Source organism: Bacillus rossius, chromosome 1 (assembly GCF_032445375.1).
Source record: "Bacillus rossius redtenbacheri isolate Brsri chromosome 1, Brsri_v3, whole genome shotgun sequence".
In the NCBI taxonomy this organism is placed as follows: domain Eukaryota; kingdom Metazoa; phylum Arthropoda; class Insecta; order Phasmatodea; family Bacillidae; genus Bacillus; species Bacillus rossius.
The window spans coordinates 263,983,383-264,002,957 of record NC_086330.1 but is presented as its reverse complement, the minus strand read 5'-3'; the positions used below and the strand labels follow the sequence as shown (position 1 = coordinate 264,002,957).

Genomic DNA, 19,575 nt, shown 5'->3' with positions numbered 1-19,575 from the left:
CAGCAGCCAATGAGTGGGTGACATTTGACCGAGTGTACGTAGAACTATGGAGTTCATCCTAGAGGTCATTGAACCCGCGAATTTTTCCGGTCCCTAATAATACATTATTCCCCGAGAAAGTGTGTGACAAAACTTATCTACTTCAGTACAAAAATATTATACACCACCGATATCGAGGGATTCGTTAGATTACAACATTTTTTACACTACATAATGGCTGACAAGAAATAGAAGCTGGTTACATTTGCACGATTGCATGGTTTGTGTGTGAAGCTGTTTTCTTTTCTTCAGCTAATTGTTGCACCATGTTAATTAGACGCCCAAAATATTGGCTGAAGTGTAATGTTTGTATTGTGACTTTTTTATGAAAGTGACTATTTTAAATTAAGGAGATTCTAATTCATAATTACTAACATCATCAGACGTCATCAGGCACCATTTCCACAATGTTTTGTGTGCTACAACATAGGGATGGCGAGGTTAAAAAGTTATTTCAAACACGTCACCGTATGCCGTCTCTTGACAATTCCTAACTCTATAGTTACAATAATCTTCCAAAAGTGAAAAAGACCACAGATTAAACAGCACACAATGGAAAATAGTCAATAAAAATATTCTTACACTTGATTATGATTTAATGCAAAAACATATTTAGGCATGAACCACAACAGCTGTACAGTGGCACAAGTTGAATAAACTGTGTAAAAGATGTTGGCAGACCAGACTAACCAGGACAATTGTTGCACTTTGCACATCAGCAAGTGCAGTAACACTAACAATTCCAGCTGAAAGCTGAATGGGAGAGCCGCTGAGAATGGCATTGGATCACATTCGTCCTCGGGACAAGTGCGATGGGTACTCTGTTATTACCAGAAGCTTTCAAAAGATCATAGTTGTAGCTACCGCTGGAATGAAAAGTGGCGGTCAGGAGTTAAATGGTTTTTTTTTTGTGGGAGATTTGTGAATGAAGTGGCTGATGATAACAGCAAATTATACAGGTGGCATTTGTACCACCTCTTGCATTTCAAAGGGATGTGTGTAATTGGTGCTCCGATTCCGATCGCTTGGATTAGGCTCCAAGGGTTCCCTAGCCCGATGTGGAGTCGACGTGGTGAGCGACGACACAGCTGTTGTACTAGCCTGGATAGCTAACAGAGGTTGGGTAGGCCTCCACCGGACCACGGGTTCACTGGGTGTTTTGAGGGGTCCCAGCGTGATGTGGGAGATCGGGGAAGGCGCCAGCAGTGCTATAAAGTCTTAGGGCTCAGGACATAGCCAACTGTCTGGTTAGCTGAGTGTGGTAAAGGGGCTGAGGTGGTGACTATGCTGGGTTCGTGGCCCCAGCCGCTGGTCATTGCCGAAGCTCTAATACCCTCCCGATCAACAAAAAGAAGCGATCCCTTACAGTTCTGTTTTTCTTAAAAGCTCTGGAAGGTTTATAAAAAGCAAATGGAATGCTACTCCCACCATACCCTATTAGGGCGCATATGTGGGAGGGGAACGTGAGAATGCCGGCCGTAAGGTCGGAATAATCTGTAAGAAATGCTATGGGTGAAGGTTAAATACAAAAAGTATGTATGTCATGAGCAACACACTTAAATTTTGCTGGCATTGGTTTTAGTGTTTGGTGTTTATGGGTACATATAATAATGAAGAAAAAACACATTTGTCTATTTTCATTTATTCCTGAATTAACTGTGTTATAAGCTAGAATGTAGAGATCATGTTCGTCATGCTGTCCAACCCGGGCCTACCTGCGAGGCGACGGGGAAGGCGGGCGCCAGCGGGCCTTGGGGAGGAGCCAGCTCGTCGTCTCCACACACAAGGTCGTGCCTAGGCACGTCGCGCAGCACGCCGTTCTCCAGCGAGGGTGGTGTGGCGCACACGGCGGTGGCACGGTCCGCGGGCGCCAGTGCACTGTCGTTGGCCAGCCACTCGGCGAACCTCGCCAGGCTGCAGTCGCAGTTCAGCGGGTTGTCTGGACACAGAGTGGCAACACTGTACCAGCTGCACGCCAACTACATTGCGAACATTACACAGCGATCACATGGTCAATGAGTGATCATGTATCGCTAAGCTAAGAAGATAATGCTGAGAGAGTGCAAGAAACACACTTTCGAATGAAATAATGTCTGAATATTTCACTGGCATCACTGTAATAACAAATAGAAAAATGAGCTTACATGAGTAAAATAGGAGGGTGAAGAGGTGGAAGTATCGATTAATAGGTGAACTCATTACAGGCTCAGCAGTTACGACCAGGGCCGCCGAGAGGGGGGGGGGGGTGGGGCAAAAGGGGCAAATGCCCAGGGGCCCGGTAGCCTTAGGGGCCCGTGCGCCTGGCTGTGAAGTGGAAAATAAATGGCTGGAAAAACATTTTCCCCCTGCTATTAAAACATATCTTGTACTATATATATATATATATATATATATATATATATAAATATATATGTATATGTACATATGTGTTGTGTGTTCCTAAAACTACAGTCAATAAACAATAACCTAACCGAGCAGTACTTGTAACATTCAGTTCACACCAAAATACTTGTGTAGTAGCAGAAATGGGAACGCCAGGTACGAGCACAATTGGTTTGCTTGGTCCCGTACACCTCTCCACTTGGGTTCAATGCCATTTAGACTCGCCCTTCTGAAGTAAAGAATGCGCCCTGGCTGGAGGGGGTTTCATGGAGATATCTGATGTAATGAAACATCTAAAATCAATTCATGTTTCAAATATTGGTCCAAACAGTTGAAACCAGTCCAGCTTTTAAACACACTATGGAGATTAAAATTGGATAGTTTATTTCCAAACGTGTGTATCGCTGTTCGAGTGTTCTGCACAATTCCCGTGACAGTTGCCGAAGCCGAAAGGTCCTTCAGCAAATTGAAGGAAATAAAAAATGTACATCGCTCAACCATGTCTCAGGAAAGGATTAGTGGGCTCACCTTGCTTGCCTTAGAGCCTGATTTCGCTCGGTCATTGAACTACGACGATGTAATTAATGATTTTGCTTTGAAAAAGGCACGGAAAACAGATTTGTTGTGATTACTTCTGAACTATTTAATTGTTTGTAAATCAATATTATTGAGTAGCATAATCCTTTTAAATGCATTATATGTTTAAAATTTTAAATAATATACTACAGTATACAGTGTATGATTATTCTGAATGTAGTGATTTGATATGAAGTAATGACTGTTCTGTTGTAAAACATTTTGCAGTGTTATTAAATTTAGACATTTTTATATAGTATATGACATTTGAATTGTTGTGTTTTAGTAGGATGTAAAATATCTATATATCATTGTTATTTAAAATGAACGTCATTTATGATTTTGCATCGAACTAAAAGCATTAAATTAATTTGTATAAACTATTAATATGTATTACAAATTTTTCAATGTAATGAAAGTGGTTCATTGTGTTTGATATTTTCGAAGTAATAAAAATTATTGTTACTTTAAATTATTTTAATAATATTTATATTCAGAATAAATTATTATACTTATGTATTTTAAACACTCATATTATAATGAAATTTCTGATTACCATTGAAGATTTTTTTAGAAATATATACATCAAAATTAATTATTATTTGTATTTTAATGGGATTAGCAATGTAAAAGTGCACTGAGATAATACATGCAAATGCTCTTTTTTTTTGTAACTATGTATGTTCAAATGAAGGATGCAATTTTACGATACCATATATATTCATGGTATACGTAGTACGTAGTAGTGGTATGCAAAAAAAAAGGAAGGGGGCCTACTACCTCAGCTGCCCAGGGGCCCACAAATTCTCTCAGCGGCCCTGTTACGACAGCTGAAGGTTGAGATGTGTGAAATGTGGTACAAGTAAATAAAGAGAAGCTAGGCATGGAACATATACCAAATACACTATAAGAACATGCAGAGAGCTTGTATCGAAAACATTAAACACATGAGTCGAACTACAGTGGTGATATCCAAGAAGGGCACATGGGCATGCTTCTCCATCAGTAGATCACAAAATACACATATTTTAAACATTGTACCTGTAAGCAGAAAGGAAATTTCGTAAAGAAGCATATGCTTCATTACAGTGGAGACTATAATGGACACATTTGACGCACTGAAATTTACCGGAACTCATCTTCATGCTTTGGGCATACTTTGTGAATGGAATAAAATAAACAAATATTTTCTTCCGAAAGAGTTCACCAGAAGAAATGTTGTCAACCGAAAATTTTCATTTACCTGTCACACAGTTCCTCGCCTAATGGCCATGTTTTTGTGTTAGTTAGACACAGCGCCGGGTAATCTAGTGCGATATCACCTTTAGTGCAGGGCACTGAACACGCTAACATGCTGCAACGCAGTTTACAAGGCAGGTAACTGGCTCACTCTTCCCTCCCTGTCACCCGTTCATGTTACTGTCACCCGTTTACATCTAGGTTTGGATAAATTCTTTTTTAATAAAATAAAAGTGAGTTTAAAACATTACATAACCATTAAGAGTCATAACTGACCATGATCGCTAAGGCATTATGCCCACATCCTAGGTCCGATCCCACACCTCAGCATGGCTCGCGATTATCGAACACCGAGTCGGTATCCAAGGGCTCGGAGCCCACCATGATCAGGAGGTCTAGTCGCCACGAGCCTTTCTGTGCAGTGCACAACAGTGTGATGAAATGCCGAACACACATATAAATTAACTTATATAACAATAAATTTTATAATGACTTGGGAAGTAATTTAAAACAATATAATCTGCTTTAATAAATTGCAAATTAAAATACATGATTTTAACAAATTTTATAAGAAACTGTCCACATATATATTATGATGATTTGTTTTCATAAAAATTAACACATTTTCATTTTACCTCAACAAACCACATGGACAGCTTTAATATTGTAGAGACTGGCAGCAGCCCAGCTATCAATTACAGTCAGATTACCTACATTAAAGATAATGAAAATTATTTACGGTAACGAAATTCATAAGTAAACAAACAATTATAGCTTGATTACAAACTATCTGATTTTAATTATATTTTAATGCATTCCAATAAGGCACTAACACTTTTAGCAGGCACAGGACCAGGATGAACATGTGGAAGAGTTAAATAAGTTCCATCAGTGCTTACTCCATCCCAAGGTAACAACAATGAGTTACTGATATAATTTCCAGCTCCACTTCATCTGTGGTACCGGAACTGAAGAGAGCAATATTAACTATGTCTTGCTTAGACGTTAGGCATATTATAAGTGATAGGAGTGTTGTTGCTTCACTAAATGACGAGGAAAAAAACCAGTGGATTAAATACTCGTGGGATCGGACTTGAAATTCTCAATGAATGTAGAAGACAAGAAAATACGACCCTTTCAAAGGAACTGGTTAGAAATGTACGAATGGCTGGCCTACAGCAAAAAAGGCGAGGGGAGAATTGTGTGAAATGTACATATTTTTTGGGCATTGTGAGGGAGGGAAAAAATAATGTAAAACTCGGTAAATTAGTGGGTAGACTATGAACACTTACAAAAAAAAAAGGTATAAATACTGAAGCACAAAATATATATAAATGCAAACCATAAATTTTGGATGCTTATGGATGGAAAATATGATGTCACTGTAGGTATGCGAGCTGCCGAATAAAATACTAATTTAAGAAAACCGAAGAAAACTTATTCCTAATATCATAACAGTTATCTTCTGTGGAACATAAAACATACCAATAAGAGGACATAGAGTTGACTTGAAGAACTTGCAACCATAACCAGAGAAAAATTATGGAGAAGTTTTTTTCAGAGCTTTGCTGAAGTTCCAAAGAGATGAGATTCTAGCCTCAAATATCGGTCTTTGCGAACAAAAATGCCAGCTACATAAGTAAGATCACTCAAAATGACATGATCCAGTGTTTTGGAGATGTCATTACCAAAAAAATCTTTGCTAAGATCAAGAACACAAACTTTTTCACCATAATGGCAGATGAGACAACTGACATTTATTTAAGAAGGAACTGGCTATCTGCATAAGATATTTAGACACTACTTCAGATGACATCCAAGAAACATTCGTCAAGTTCATTGCTGTTGTAGATGTCTCTGGGGCGAAACATTGGTTGCACAATTTTGCAGGAGTTGGACAGACTAAACCTGAATATATCTTACTGCCGCAGTCAACTTTATGATGGTTGCACTAAAATGAGTGAAAAATTCACTCCAGGTGCGTACTGCAAAAGTACAGCCACTTGTCATCTACAGCCATGGCGCAAAATTTAGCAATTAGCATGCTCTGTGGGTAGCATAAGAAATGCTATTGAAATAATATAATCTATTTTAAACTTATTTTGTGAGTGAGCTGGACGAATACACAAACTAGAAACATAAGTGCAAGATAAGCTGCCCCATCCCAAAATCCCTTAAGGAGATGTGCGAAACAAGATGGGTTGAAAAGCATGATGTTGTTTTAACATATTTTGACACTTGCTTCCGTGTCATCATGAAAACAATTTGAGTCATCTGAAATCAGAGGAAGGAATGTATTTTCATTCCTTTACACTATGCAGTCGTCTGAGTTCCTTGTCAGTGGGGTGGTTCTGGCACAGATTTTTGGACTAACTGTGCCCTTGGCTCGGAAGTTACACACAGAGAACACTGATGTACTGGAAGCAATAAAGCACATAGCAAGTAAAGGAGATAAATGTTATGTGCTGCTAGCTATAAGCTAACGGCTATTGCACCACAGTTGTGCGCCAGTTTAATGTGTACCCTACCTACTAGGTCTCTCAGTTGTTAGTCAGTTTATATTGTGTGCAATAACTAGCTTAACTGCTATTGCTATTTACTTGTATCGACACATATATAGGTATACACATATATTTATAGATAGGGACACAGTTGATAATATGTATATTACAATGTTACAAAAACACAACGGTAATTTTAATTATTTATTAATGAAATTCAAAATATATTAGGTTCATGTCAAAAGTAAAAATATTTATTGCTTTCAAATTTGCAGAATAACTGCAGAACACATATATATGGGGAAATGTCTGGAGTGACGATGCGCACATTTATTAAATAATCAAATGTCTCTTTTGTTCGGGTTCAATATCTAAATCACAGATTCAATATTTATTTACGATTTACATATGTCTTTACCTCAGCTAGATCAAAATATTTTAAGTCGGTAGAGCTTTGATGCTCTCTCTCCCAGACCATTGGGTAATTAACGTTGTGAAGCGCCCGCCGCGCTTCTGTGACGTCATCTCCGTGCCGCAGCCTTCCTTTCCTTCTCCCCTCTTAACCCCTCTCCGCCTCAAGGTGCCAATTTCCCCTTCCCTTTCTTTCCCCCTAGCCTCTCCTCAATTGTAGCGACTGCAACGCCATCTAGCGAATAGTATAAATGAGCGCGTATAACTTTTAATTGTCCATTTTCGTGGGTCTCTCTTGGTGGAAGCAGGTCGTCTCTGGCCCGGTCGAGGGGCAGCTCGTCTAGGTAAAATTCTTCAGGAGACGGAGTTAGTGTGTGCACACGATGGCCGTGCGAGTAACGTAAATATTAAATATGCTTGCCAGCCTTGATTTTCATGTAGCCATCCCTTTTGACTTTGACCTTCACTTAATTTATTTTCTGTGTAATATTTTCTTTTGTTTCTTCTTTCTGCTGGAAGCATTTGCTTACTCCCTCCTGCATGTGGTTTTGATTTTAGTTGCTGCGCGACTTGCATTGTCGGCAGTGGACTCTTAACTTATTTCAACGGCATCCAGACCACGCTTTGATTGCTTTTGGTTTAGAAGTAAGCACGTTAAGTGCCCGATGCCGCCCTTGTATTTTTTTTTTCATAAGAGCTTTCAGCTCCGTATGACGTAATTTTACGCATCGTTTTGCCTCGATTTTGCCCTCTTTCTTTTCCTCCCAGCTGTACCCCCGACCGGAGCCATTTGGTTAAGGCATACCCCCCGTGATCTAGCATATTTTGTTTGAGCACTTCTCTGTATTACGCTTACCTAGGCTTGGCAGTGAATGTCATCATGACGAGACCCACTGAAAATTGTAGCTGTAACAAACCATGTAACCGATCCCTCGCTTCTCTCTTGGGCTTGCATTTCTGTCCGCGGGACTACGCTCTCTATGAGTAATAGATATTTAATATGTTTTTTTCGAGGAGTGCACAATTAACGTTATATTAGGTGTTGCCCCTACACGTGTTTGGACCGCTCGTATAGTCTGTATGTATATTGAGTCAGTTCCTAAAGTTGTTAACAGCAACGTACGTCTTGTGAATCACGTGTGTAATGACATAATGTTCACTATGATTTTGGTCTTCGCTCGCCTCCGGGCCGTAACGTAATGCGTACGCACGTATACTTGAATATTGGTTTCTCTCCTCTCTTATAGTGTGTGGTAACTGAGTCATAATTTCGCACAGAAATTGAGCAAATGTCTATCCCCATTGTCAGAGGCGACTGTTTTATACTGCATGATCCAGGGCATGCCTAGGAAATTCAACTTGTAACGGAGAGAGAGAAAGAATATTAACTTGTTGCTTGTTGCTTGTTGTTTCGTACGACTGTAAGAGATACGCAGTAGTAGTTTGTTTGTTGAATCAGAGTACATTGGGCACAAGGTTCACCCTAGTTTTTTCCATAAGTAAGGACTCAGTAAAGACATAAGGAGTGAAAATCATTGTGAAGGGAATAAACTTCAGTAAATGTATGCTAATTTGTATTTGCTACGCACATGCCTCTAGCTGGCATCGAATCCGTTGACAGTGTATGTATATGTGTTAAGTTTGCGAAATTATAACGTTGTTGAGTGCGACTCATGTTCTTTATTTGTATTTATGATTTATCACTTTCTGCTTAACTGTCTTTTCTAGCAAAGACCCCACACACGATTTTCTTGTGCCCCCATACACTTCGCTTGCATGAGTAGGATAATCAGTAGGAGTGTTTGGTGGCGCATGGATGCACCCTGGTGGTATGCTTAACTGGATACCCCCACGCTGCAGTTGTATGTTAAAAATTAAGTGTAAAATTAAATTCACGTAGTTAATATTACAGTATTTAAGTTTCTCAATGTCTTTCTTGAAATTAGGCCGCAAAATAACTAAGTATGGTTGTGATACGTGTTTCGTATTAACGAAATGGAGTAACAGACGCAGTCATTTCTTACTCACGTATTTATGCACTCCTAGAATATTTATCCTTTTGGATAAAGCCCTATTAATATTCACTGACACTTAAACAATCCGTTTATTTCATCCTTTTGTGCGGATGCCTATTTATAATTAGCTATTCTTCAGGATAAATTTCTGACGATGACATATACGTGTCCATTCATTGATAGGCCATTACATTCTTTTTAAAACCTTCTTAATTTAAGTAGTTTAACAATGCGTGACACATTTGAAATACTGCTCCTGATTGGCCGAGAACTAATGATAGTTACATTATTTTAAATAAAACACATCAATTCCGCGCGCAACAATAGCGCGGAACACAAAATCTCACATTAAATTTAAAATAAAACCATGTAATAATAAAATTTTACATTAATAAACACTGTGTCAAATTACCATTTTACCATTTGAATTTCAATTGCTCCTAGAGAGGTCCTTGCAATTGCTAGTCTCAAACGTTCGTTTTAGTCATAGTTTCAGTTACGTAGATATACATATCAAATTCAAAGAGTTTTCAAATAATAAAATATATACATGGAACGAAGAAAATATAAATTACAATAAATTACATATTTAGTTAATCTGGGCTGGAAATATACATAGTAGCAGTACAGTTATAAAAGCACTAACACATTCAAGCAAATGTTCAAACAGGCTGTAATGTTGGCAATAGAAATTGTAACACAAATCAATAAGCTAAGAATAACCAACCGGCAGACAAAAAAGAAGATAAAATTTCAATTCGCAAACAGTTGAATACTATCGCACTGCAGTGTACCTCCCTTTCATGGACTTCATTTCACTTCATTTCTTCCAGATTTCCAAAACCAGAGCTTCAAAGAGTTGGATAGATACAGAAGGGGACGCACCAAAACGCCGAAATGCCAAATTGACCACAACGCCGACAGCTAAAAAACTGCTGTGTACCACAACGCCGAAATACGCTAACGCCGAAAAATGTCATTGCAGGACTGCCACAAAGGTTAGGTTAGGTTAGACTAGGTTAGGTTAAACTAGGTTAGGTTAGGTTAGACTAGGTTAGGTTAGGCTAGGATAGACTAGGTTAAGTTAGGTTAGGTTATAATACGCTAGGTTAGGTTAGGTAAGGTTAGGTTTGATTGTGGTATTTCGGCGTTAAGGTACATTTAAGAAACACAAATTCATTCAGTTGTTATTTCGGCATTGTGGTACACAGCAGTTTTCTAGCTGTCGGCGTTGTGGTCAATTTTGACATTCGGCGTTATGGTATTTCGGCGTTGTGGTAACGACCCGATACAGAAAAGCTGTCACCAGGGTTAAATGGTGGTTTTGAATAAACCATACACAGTTTGGAAGGAGAATTACGAATTTGGAAGCAGATATAGACATCAGACCCTTCACAAAAATTTCCAAAGTCTCCTGAGGAATGCTTTAAAGCATCTACTGCGCTACCAAAAAAAAATTTAAGTTTTCAAATCTATGTGTCCTACTGGTTACAATGAACATATTTAAGTGCCATATTGTTATTGCGTTGCCTGAAAACCTATCCAAGGAGTACAATGACAGAAGATCGGCTGAATGGGCTAGTTTGCTGCATCTTTACCAGGAAATAGCCTCCGCAATGAAACACACAAAAAAAAGTATATACATTCTTTAAACTTCATTTGAGTAACAAAATATAATAATAACATTGGGTTGTTTTGACCGCAGGACTTTCGACTTGCGAGATGTGTACACTTGATTATTTTAGTTATAAATAGGTAGGCCTATTAGGGGGAATATAAATGAATTAGCAGGGAATATTTCCTTTGATGAAAACCATATTAATTTTCAATTTCATTACAAAAGTGTTAATTTTTTACATTATATTTAGCCATCATATACCCTACCACCCCACCTACCCATATTGCAATGGCCGGTATTGCAAAATTTTACTTTTAAGTACATTAGACTCATTATCACTGTGTGGTGATACTTCTTTGTAAAATTGTTGACTAAAACAAATTACCTAAATCCTTAAACACACTGCAGTATCCACCAGCTGTAGATTAAATGTTAATGTTTAAAAAACTGCTTGAATATCACAATTTGCACCTTAAAATCAAAACCTTTCCTGGCCTACAGTTTCTATCTTGGGGTGCCAGCAAAAAAAAATTATTGGTCTCCCCCCCCCCCCTCCCAAAAACCTTAAAAAATAACCTGAGTAGTATGTAAATGGGCATACTAAAACAGGCGGCAGGCGGTGGATTGTGATTGTCGGTCCGACATCTCGGATTGTGACGTCACGGCGGCCATCTTAGATGACCTTGACATTGACCTTTGACCTTGAATTTGATCATCAAAACTTGTCAAAATTGGGCAAATATTGCCCAAAATTCCTCAAAAATAGCCAAAATTTCAATTTTTGTGGAAAAAAATTCCGCAAAAAAATCTCAAAAAATCTGATGAATTGAAAATTCCCGTTTTCGAGGGGAAAATTTCTCGTTTCGAGGGAAAAATTCCCGTTTTTAGTCCTTAAAAATCCCAGCGACTTGAAAGTCCTAAAAGAGGCTTAAAACTCCTAAGAGATAGCCGCTTATAAGCCTCTGACGTTATCTAGGATTATGACCGCCATTTTGAAAGATGACGTCACCGTTACAATTTTCGTTACGCCCGCCATCTTGAAAATCCGCAATTTTTTTGTTAGAAAATCGGGAAAAATTTTAAAAATCATTAAAAAAATTATTTTATCGAATTAAATAAAAATCTTAAAAACCACTGTTGCAGTTATCGTTACGGTCGCCATCTTGGATTATATAAATGTTGCATATTTCGTTACACCCACCATCTTGGTTGAGTACCATGTCATTCTTACACTTTACGTTACGACCACCATATTGGATCCTATTAATGTTGCAATTATTGTTATAGTAGCCATCTTGAAATTTAGACGCCATCTTAAAATTTTGACGCCATCTTGAAATTTAGACGCCATCTTGGAAATCCGTAATTTTTATGTTAGAAAATTGGGAAAAATTCCAAAATTCATCAAACAAATTAACTTAATAGAATTCTGATTGATTATATCGATTCCCGTCCTTGGTTCGAAACCGATGAGGGTAAAAAAACACATCAGATCCTTCCTCCACAGAAGCCACCTACAGACTGACCTACCACCGCCAATAACAAGGTATTTACCATCAGCTGGTATGACGTAATGTCCGCCATCTTGTCTTTGTCCGCTAGAGGCCGCCATCTTGTTTTCGTCTGCTAGTGTGTGCTGACGACATGTTAGTATAATGTTCTGTTCACCATAACTTTGATCTCTTATATTGACATTGAACTTTGTCATTGACCTTGAACTTTGACCTTGACCTTGACCTTTGACTTTGACCTTGAACTTTTACTATGACCTTGACCTTGAACTTTGATCTTGACCATGAAATTTGGCCTTGACCTTGAAATTTGACCTTGGATTTGACCTTTGTCCTTGACCTTTAACTTTGACCTTGACCTTGAACTTTGACTTTGACCTTGAAATTTGAGCTTGACCTGATCTTTGAGCTTGACCTTGATCTTTGACTTTGACCTTGACGCCCATCATGATTCGTCATTTTATGTTCAGTACATGCTACCAGGATCTACCACATGCTAGTGGTCATTGCCAACATCTTGTTTTCGTCTGCTGGAGGTCACCATATTGTGTGTACTCGTCTTACCATCATGCTAGTTTTATTCTAACCTGCTACAGTGCAGTAATCATTTATTATTACAAGGTGCCCGCCATCTTTAAATTTGGCCGCCATCTTGAAATCATGTAATTATTTAGCTAGAAATGCGGGAAAAAATTCCAAAATTCATCAAAAAAATCACTCATTAATTTACATATTGAATCGATGGATCCCTGTCCACGGTTCGATTCTTGACCAGTGACAGTTGTAACTAATTATGAAAAAAAAATATATTCTGTTTTCCATTACCTTTCGCGGAGTTTATTAATCATTCGCTCTACGAAAAACAACTCAAGTCAATATACCTGACCAACGAATTAATACAGTGCCGATTAGCCTATTATGAAAGTCTAATTTTTCAATAATCTGAATAACATATAAGCCGTACATGTACAAAGCCACACATATAGATCAATTGTCTTCAGTCCATGAGACCGAGTCACGTCATTATCAGACGTATAAGCTAGTCATTTCAGGTCGGCGTGACCTTCGTCGTTAGCTAATTATATTCAATTAATCCATCGTGACATTTTTATACAATATAAAGGACCAAGTAACCTTGAAAAATAATTTTAACACCAAGAGGTTTTAAACTAGTAAATATTCAATCAATACATTTTGTACTACGCGCAATCAACGAAAAGACAGCACCGACAACGAAAAGGCAGCACATTTGGAAGCACCGCCAACGAAAAGGCAGCACATTTGAAAGCACCGACAACGAAAAGGCAACACCGCCATCGAAAAGGCAGCACATTTGGAAGCACCGACAACGAAAAGGCAGCACCGCCAACGAAATGCAGCACATTTGGAAGCACCGACAACGAAAAGGCAGCACCGCCATCGAAAAGGCAGCACATTTGGAAGCACCGACAACGAAAAGGCAGCACCGTCAGCAAAAAGGCAGCTCATTTGGAAGCACCGACATCGTAAAGGCAGCACCGCCAACGAAAAGGCAGCACCGTCAACAAAAAGGCAGCTCATTTGGAAGCACCGACAACGAAAAGGCAGCACCGTCAACAAAAAGGCAGCTCATTTGGAAGCACCGACAACGAAAAGGCAGCACCATCGACGAAAAGGAAGCATATTTGGAAGCACCGTCAGCAAAAAGGCAGCACCGACAGCGAAAAGGCAGCACATTTGGAAGCACCGTCAACGAAAAGGCAGCACCGCCAACGAAAAAGCAACACATTTCGAAGCATCGCCAACGAAAAGGCAGCACCATCGACGAAAAGGAAGCACATTTGGAAACACCGTCAGCAAAAAGGCAGCACATTTGGAAGGACCGTCAACGAAAAGGCAGCACCGCCAACGAAAAGGCAGCACATTTGGAAGCACCGTCAAAGAAAAGGCAGCACCGCCAACGAAAAGGCAGCACATTTGGAAGCACCGACAACGAAAAGGCAGCACAATCGACGAAAAGGAAGCACATCTGGAAGCACCGCCAACGAAAAGGCAGCACCGACAGCGAAAAGGCAGCACATTTGGAAGCACCGTCAACGAAAAGGCAGCACCGCCAACGAAAAAGCAGCACCATTGACGAAGAGGAAGAACATTTGGAAGCACAAGTTACGAGAACTAAGTCTTAGTTAGAAATCAGAATACAAGAAATAAAAACATTAAATTTTTATAATTCAAATTATTTATTTTATTTCTTTACATTTTACAAATACAAGTAAAACAAGCCATTATTGTATGTAGCCAGCTTTCCTCAGTTCTTTGAGTATGAAGGATATTTCTTTGATGCACGAATAGTTTCCTGCACAAAGCGAGCCATGTAGAAGTCTTAGCCGGTCAACCAATATGTTTGAATTTTTCCATGATGTGTAATCAATCTCTTCTACCACCATTATACTTGCTTGTGTATTATAAATATTATGATGTCTGGTGTATTCCGTTTTAACACCAACCTCAGGGTAACTTTCATTATCGAGATAGTGATCATCACAAGCTTGATCAGATTTATTTAATATATCACGTCGTTTCCATCGTTTCGGTCTCAGGACACCGACACAGTCTTCGATCTTGTCTGCTTTAGCTGCTTCATCACAGTCTATGCCTTTGTCAACAGCCTCAGAGTCGCTGTAGCAATCACCGTAGAAGGCAACATCTTCACCCAGATTACCGTAAGAATTCGATGCCGATGATGTCGAAGTGTCTTCATCGTCTTCATGATTCCTTTTGAGGAGTCCACCATTTTTACAGAGTAGGAAAGATCTACTTGAATTCGGCTGGAATGTATTTTTACTTTTCACGTTAAGGATTCTTCCATTGTCTTCATTCTTCCATAAATCATCATCCTTCAATTTAAGTTTTTTGTCGAGATCGGAAGAGCCGCGAACATAATCTCTCCCAAGACAAGGAAAATTATTGTCGTAATGCAAATCGCTCTTCCTTAGCCTAGTAGAGCCATCGTTGTCCTTTAGCTTGTACGCAGGCTTGTTGTTACAAGTTCTGTCATGCCTTTTTAAGCTCTCTCTCCGCGTAAACGACTTGCTACATCTAACACAACTTATCATATAACGTAGTGGATTTTTAACACAGTCATTTTCTCGTGTTGTCTTCCATTCTTTCTCAAGAAAAATTCTTTGCTGCAAAACTTACACCTGTGTCCTTTCAATACAGCAACAGACACCGAATCAGGATTCATGTTAGGTACTGAGACTATTGTCCGATACAAACTGAGTGAATTAAATTAGATACATTACTTAAATAGAATTTTTTAAATATTTCATCAGCAAGAATTAAGTTACCTCATACAAAAGAAATTGTTACATGTGGTTTCATTATTAGCATGAGATGTCGCCACGTGTTGTGTTGAGTCATAATTTATTTAGTTCTTCTATGTGGTATGCGGGATGCTCACTAACGTTCGCGAAACAAGGATGGCTTCGCTAGACATCAAGGAGAAGGAAGTTCGTCTTGCATGTTGGTGATCCACAGATATCTCATGGCATATTATTAATTTGACTGAATAATTATATTTTTTTTTAAATTCCACCTGATAAAAATATTGAAATTTTGATTTAGTAGCAAAAATTATCGAATTAAATGTAACTCCAAATAAAATGACATGTCTCATTAGACAAAAAAAAATCCATGCAGAGAGCGGTTCCTCAGAATAGTCAGAAGCACTTGAAGAAACTACAGGAATGATTGCAAGAACACGGGAAAAAACCATCAAAATATTGGCAAGAATAATCAGGAGCTCACGGAGAAAACCACCACATGTTTTCTTTGATATAATAAAATTACAGGAAAAAAATATTTAAAAATAAAAATAAATTAATAAAAAAATAAAATAAAATAAAAAAATACATAAAATTCTTGTTTGTACAAGAACTCTATCTTTGCTCAACAATGATAAGTTTACAAGCTAGCAGAATCTGTTTATGTATTTTTTTAATTTTTTTATTAATTTATTTTTATTTTTAATATTCTTTTCCTGTAATTTTATGATATCAAAGAAAACATGTGGTGTTTTTCTCCGTGAGCTCCTGATTATTCTTGCCAATATTTTGATGGTTTTTTCCCGTGTTCTTGCAATCATTCCTGTGGTTTCTTCAAGTGCTTCTTACTATTCTGAGAAACCGCTCTCTGCATGGATTTTTTTTGTCTAATGAGACATGTCATTTTATTTGGAGTTACATTTAATTCGATAATTTTTGCTACTAAATCAAAACTTGCAATATTTTTATCAGGTGGAATTTAAATAAAAATATCATTACTCAGTCAAATTAATAATATGCCAAGAGACATCTGTGGATTACCAACATGCAAGACGAACTTCCTTCTCCTTGATGTCTAGCGAAGCCATCCTTGTTTCGCGAACGTTAGTGAGTATCCCGCATACCACATAGAAGAACTAAATAAATTATGACTCAACACAACACGTGGCGACATCTCATGCTAATAATCGAAACCACGTGTAACAATTTATTTTGTATGAGGAAACTTAATTCTTGCTGATGAAATATTTAAAAAATTCTATTTAAGTAATGTATCTAATTTAATTCACTCAGTTTGCATCGGACAATAGTCTCAGTACCTAATATGAATCCTGATTCGGTGTCTGTTGCTGTATTGAAAGGACACAGGTGTAAGTTTTGCAGCAAAGAATTTTTCTTGAGAAAGAATGGAAGACAACACGAGAAAATGACTGTGTTAAAAATCCACTACGTAATATGATAAGTTGTGTTAGATGTAGAAAGTCGTTTACGCGGAGAGAGAGCTTAAAAAGACATGACAGAACTTGTAACGCCAAGCCTGCGTACAAGCTAGAGGACAACGATGGCTCTACTAGGCTAAGGAAGAGCGATTTGCATTACGACAATAATTTTCCTTGTCTTGGGAGAGATTATGTTCGCGGCTCTTCCGATCTCGACAAAAAACTTAAATTGAAGGATGATGATGATTTATGGAAGAATGAAGACAATGGAAGAATCCTTAACGTGAAAAGTAAAAATACATTCCAGCCGAATTCAAGTAGATCTTTCCTACTCTGTAAAAATGATGGACTCCTCAAAAGGAATCATGAAGACGATGAAGACACTTCGACATCATCGGCATCGAATTCTTACGGTAATCTGGGTGAAGATGTTGCCTTCTACGGTGATTGCTACAGCGACTCTGAGGCTGTTGACAAAGGCATAGACTGTGATGAAGCAGCTAAAGCAGACAAGATCGAAGACTGTGTCGGTGTCCTGAGACCGAAACGATGGAAACGACGTGATATATTAAATAAATCTGATCAAGCTTGTGATGATCACTATCTCGATAATGAAAGTTACCCTGAGGTTGGTGTTAAAACGGAATACACCAGAGATCATAATATTTACAATAAACAAGCAAGTAAAATGGTGGTAGAAGAGATTGATTACACATCATGGAAAAATTCAAACATATTGGTTGACCGGCTAAGACTTCTACATGGCTCGCTTTGTGCAGGAAACTATTCGTGCATCAAAGAAATATCCTTCATACTCAAAGAACTGAGGAAAGCTGGCTACATACAATAATGGCTTGTTTTACTTTCATTTGTACAATGTAAAGAAATAAAATAAATAATTTCAATTATAAAAATTTAATGTTTTTATTTCTTGTATTCTGATTTCTAACTAAGACTTAGTTCTCGTAACTTGTGCTTCCAAATGTTCTTCCTCTTCGTCGATGGTGCTGCCTTTTCGTTGGCGGTGCTGCCTTTTCGTTGACGGTGCTTCCAAATGTGCTGCCTTTTCGCTGTCGGTGCTGCCTTTTCGTTGACGGTGCTTCCAAATGTGCTGCCTTTTCGCTGTCGGTGCTGCCTTTTTGCTGACGGTGCTTCCAAATGTGCTTCCTTTTCGTCGATGGTGCTGCCTTTTCGTTGGCGATGCTTCGAAATGTGCTGCCTTTTCGTTGGCGATGCTTCGAAATGTGCTGCCTTTTCGTTGGCGGTGCTGCGTTTTCGTTGACGGTGCTTCCAAATGTGCTGCCTTTTCGCTGTCGGTACTGCCTTTTTGCTGACGGTGCTTCCAAATGTGCTTCCTTTTCGTCGATGGTGCTTCCAATTGTGCTTCCTTTTCGTCGATGGTGCTGCCTTTTCGTTTTCGGTGCTTCCAAATGTGCTTCCTTTTTGTTGACGGTGTTGCCTTTTCGTTGTCGGTGCTTCCAAATGAGCTGCCTTTTTGTTGACGGTGCTGCCTTTTCGTTGGTGGTGCTGCCTTTACGATGTCGGTGCTTCCAAATGAGCTGCCTTTTTGCTGACGGTGCTGCCTTTTCTTTGTCGGTGCTTCCAAATGTGCTGCCTTTTCGATGGCGGTGCTGCCTTTTCGTTGTCGGTGCTTCCAAATGTGCTGCCTTTTCGATGGCGGTGCTGCCTTTTCGTTGTCGGTGCTTCCAAATGTGCTGCCTTTTCGTTGGCGGTGCTGCCTTTTCGTTGTCGGTGCTTCCAAATGTGCTGCCTTTTCGATGGCGGTGCTGCCTTTTCGTTGTCGGTGCTTCCAAATGTGCTGCCTTTTCGATGGTGGTGCTGCCTTTTCGTTGTCGGTGCTTTCAAATGTGCTGCCTTTTCGTTGGTGGTGCTTCCAAATGTGCTGCCTTTTCTTGGTAGTGCTGTCTTTTCGTTGTTGGTGCTTCCTTTTTGTTACTTGCGCGTAGTACAAAATGTAGTGATTGACTATTTACTAGTTTAAAACCTCTTGGTGTTAAAATTATTTTTCAAGGTTACTTGGTCCTTTAGATTGTATAAAAATGTCACGATGGATTAATTGAATATAATTAGCTAACGACGAAGGTCACGCGGACAAGAAATGACTAGCCTATACGTCTGATGATGACATAACTCGGTCTCATGGACTGAAGACAATTGATCTATATTTGTGGCTTTGTACATGAACGGCTTATATGCTATTCAGATTATTGAAAAATTAGACTTTCATAATAGGCTAATCGGCACTGTATTAATTCGTTGGTCAGGTATATTGACTTGAGTTGTTTTTCGTAGAGTGAATGATTAATAAACTCCGCGAAAGGTAATGGAAAACAGAATATTTTTTTTTTTCATAATTAGTTACAACTGTCACTGGTCAAGAATCGAACCGTGGACAGGGATCCATCGATTCAATATGTAAATTAACGAGTGATTTTTTTGATGAATTTTGGAATTTTTTCCCGCATTTCTAGCTAAATAATTACATGATTTCAAGATGGCGGCCAAATTTAAAGATGGC

The 19,575-nt window shown here is 38.7% G+C and overlaps 1 protein-coding gene across 1 annotated transcript in view; it reads right to left on the bottom strand.

Moving 5' to 3' along the window:
- The window catches only part of LOC134527545 (protein slit-like), a 110,758-nt gene that overhangs the window by 5,303 nt on the left and 85,880 nt on the right, over window positions 1-19,575 (bottom strand). The window contains exon 7 of the mRNA XM_063360315.1: window positions 1,755-1,978. Coding sequence (XP_063216385.1) covers window positions 1,755-1,978 — 224 coding nt within the window. The remainder of the gene's footprint in view (window positions 1-1,754; window positions 1,979-19,575) is intronic.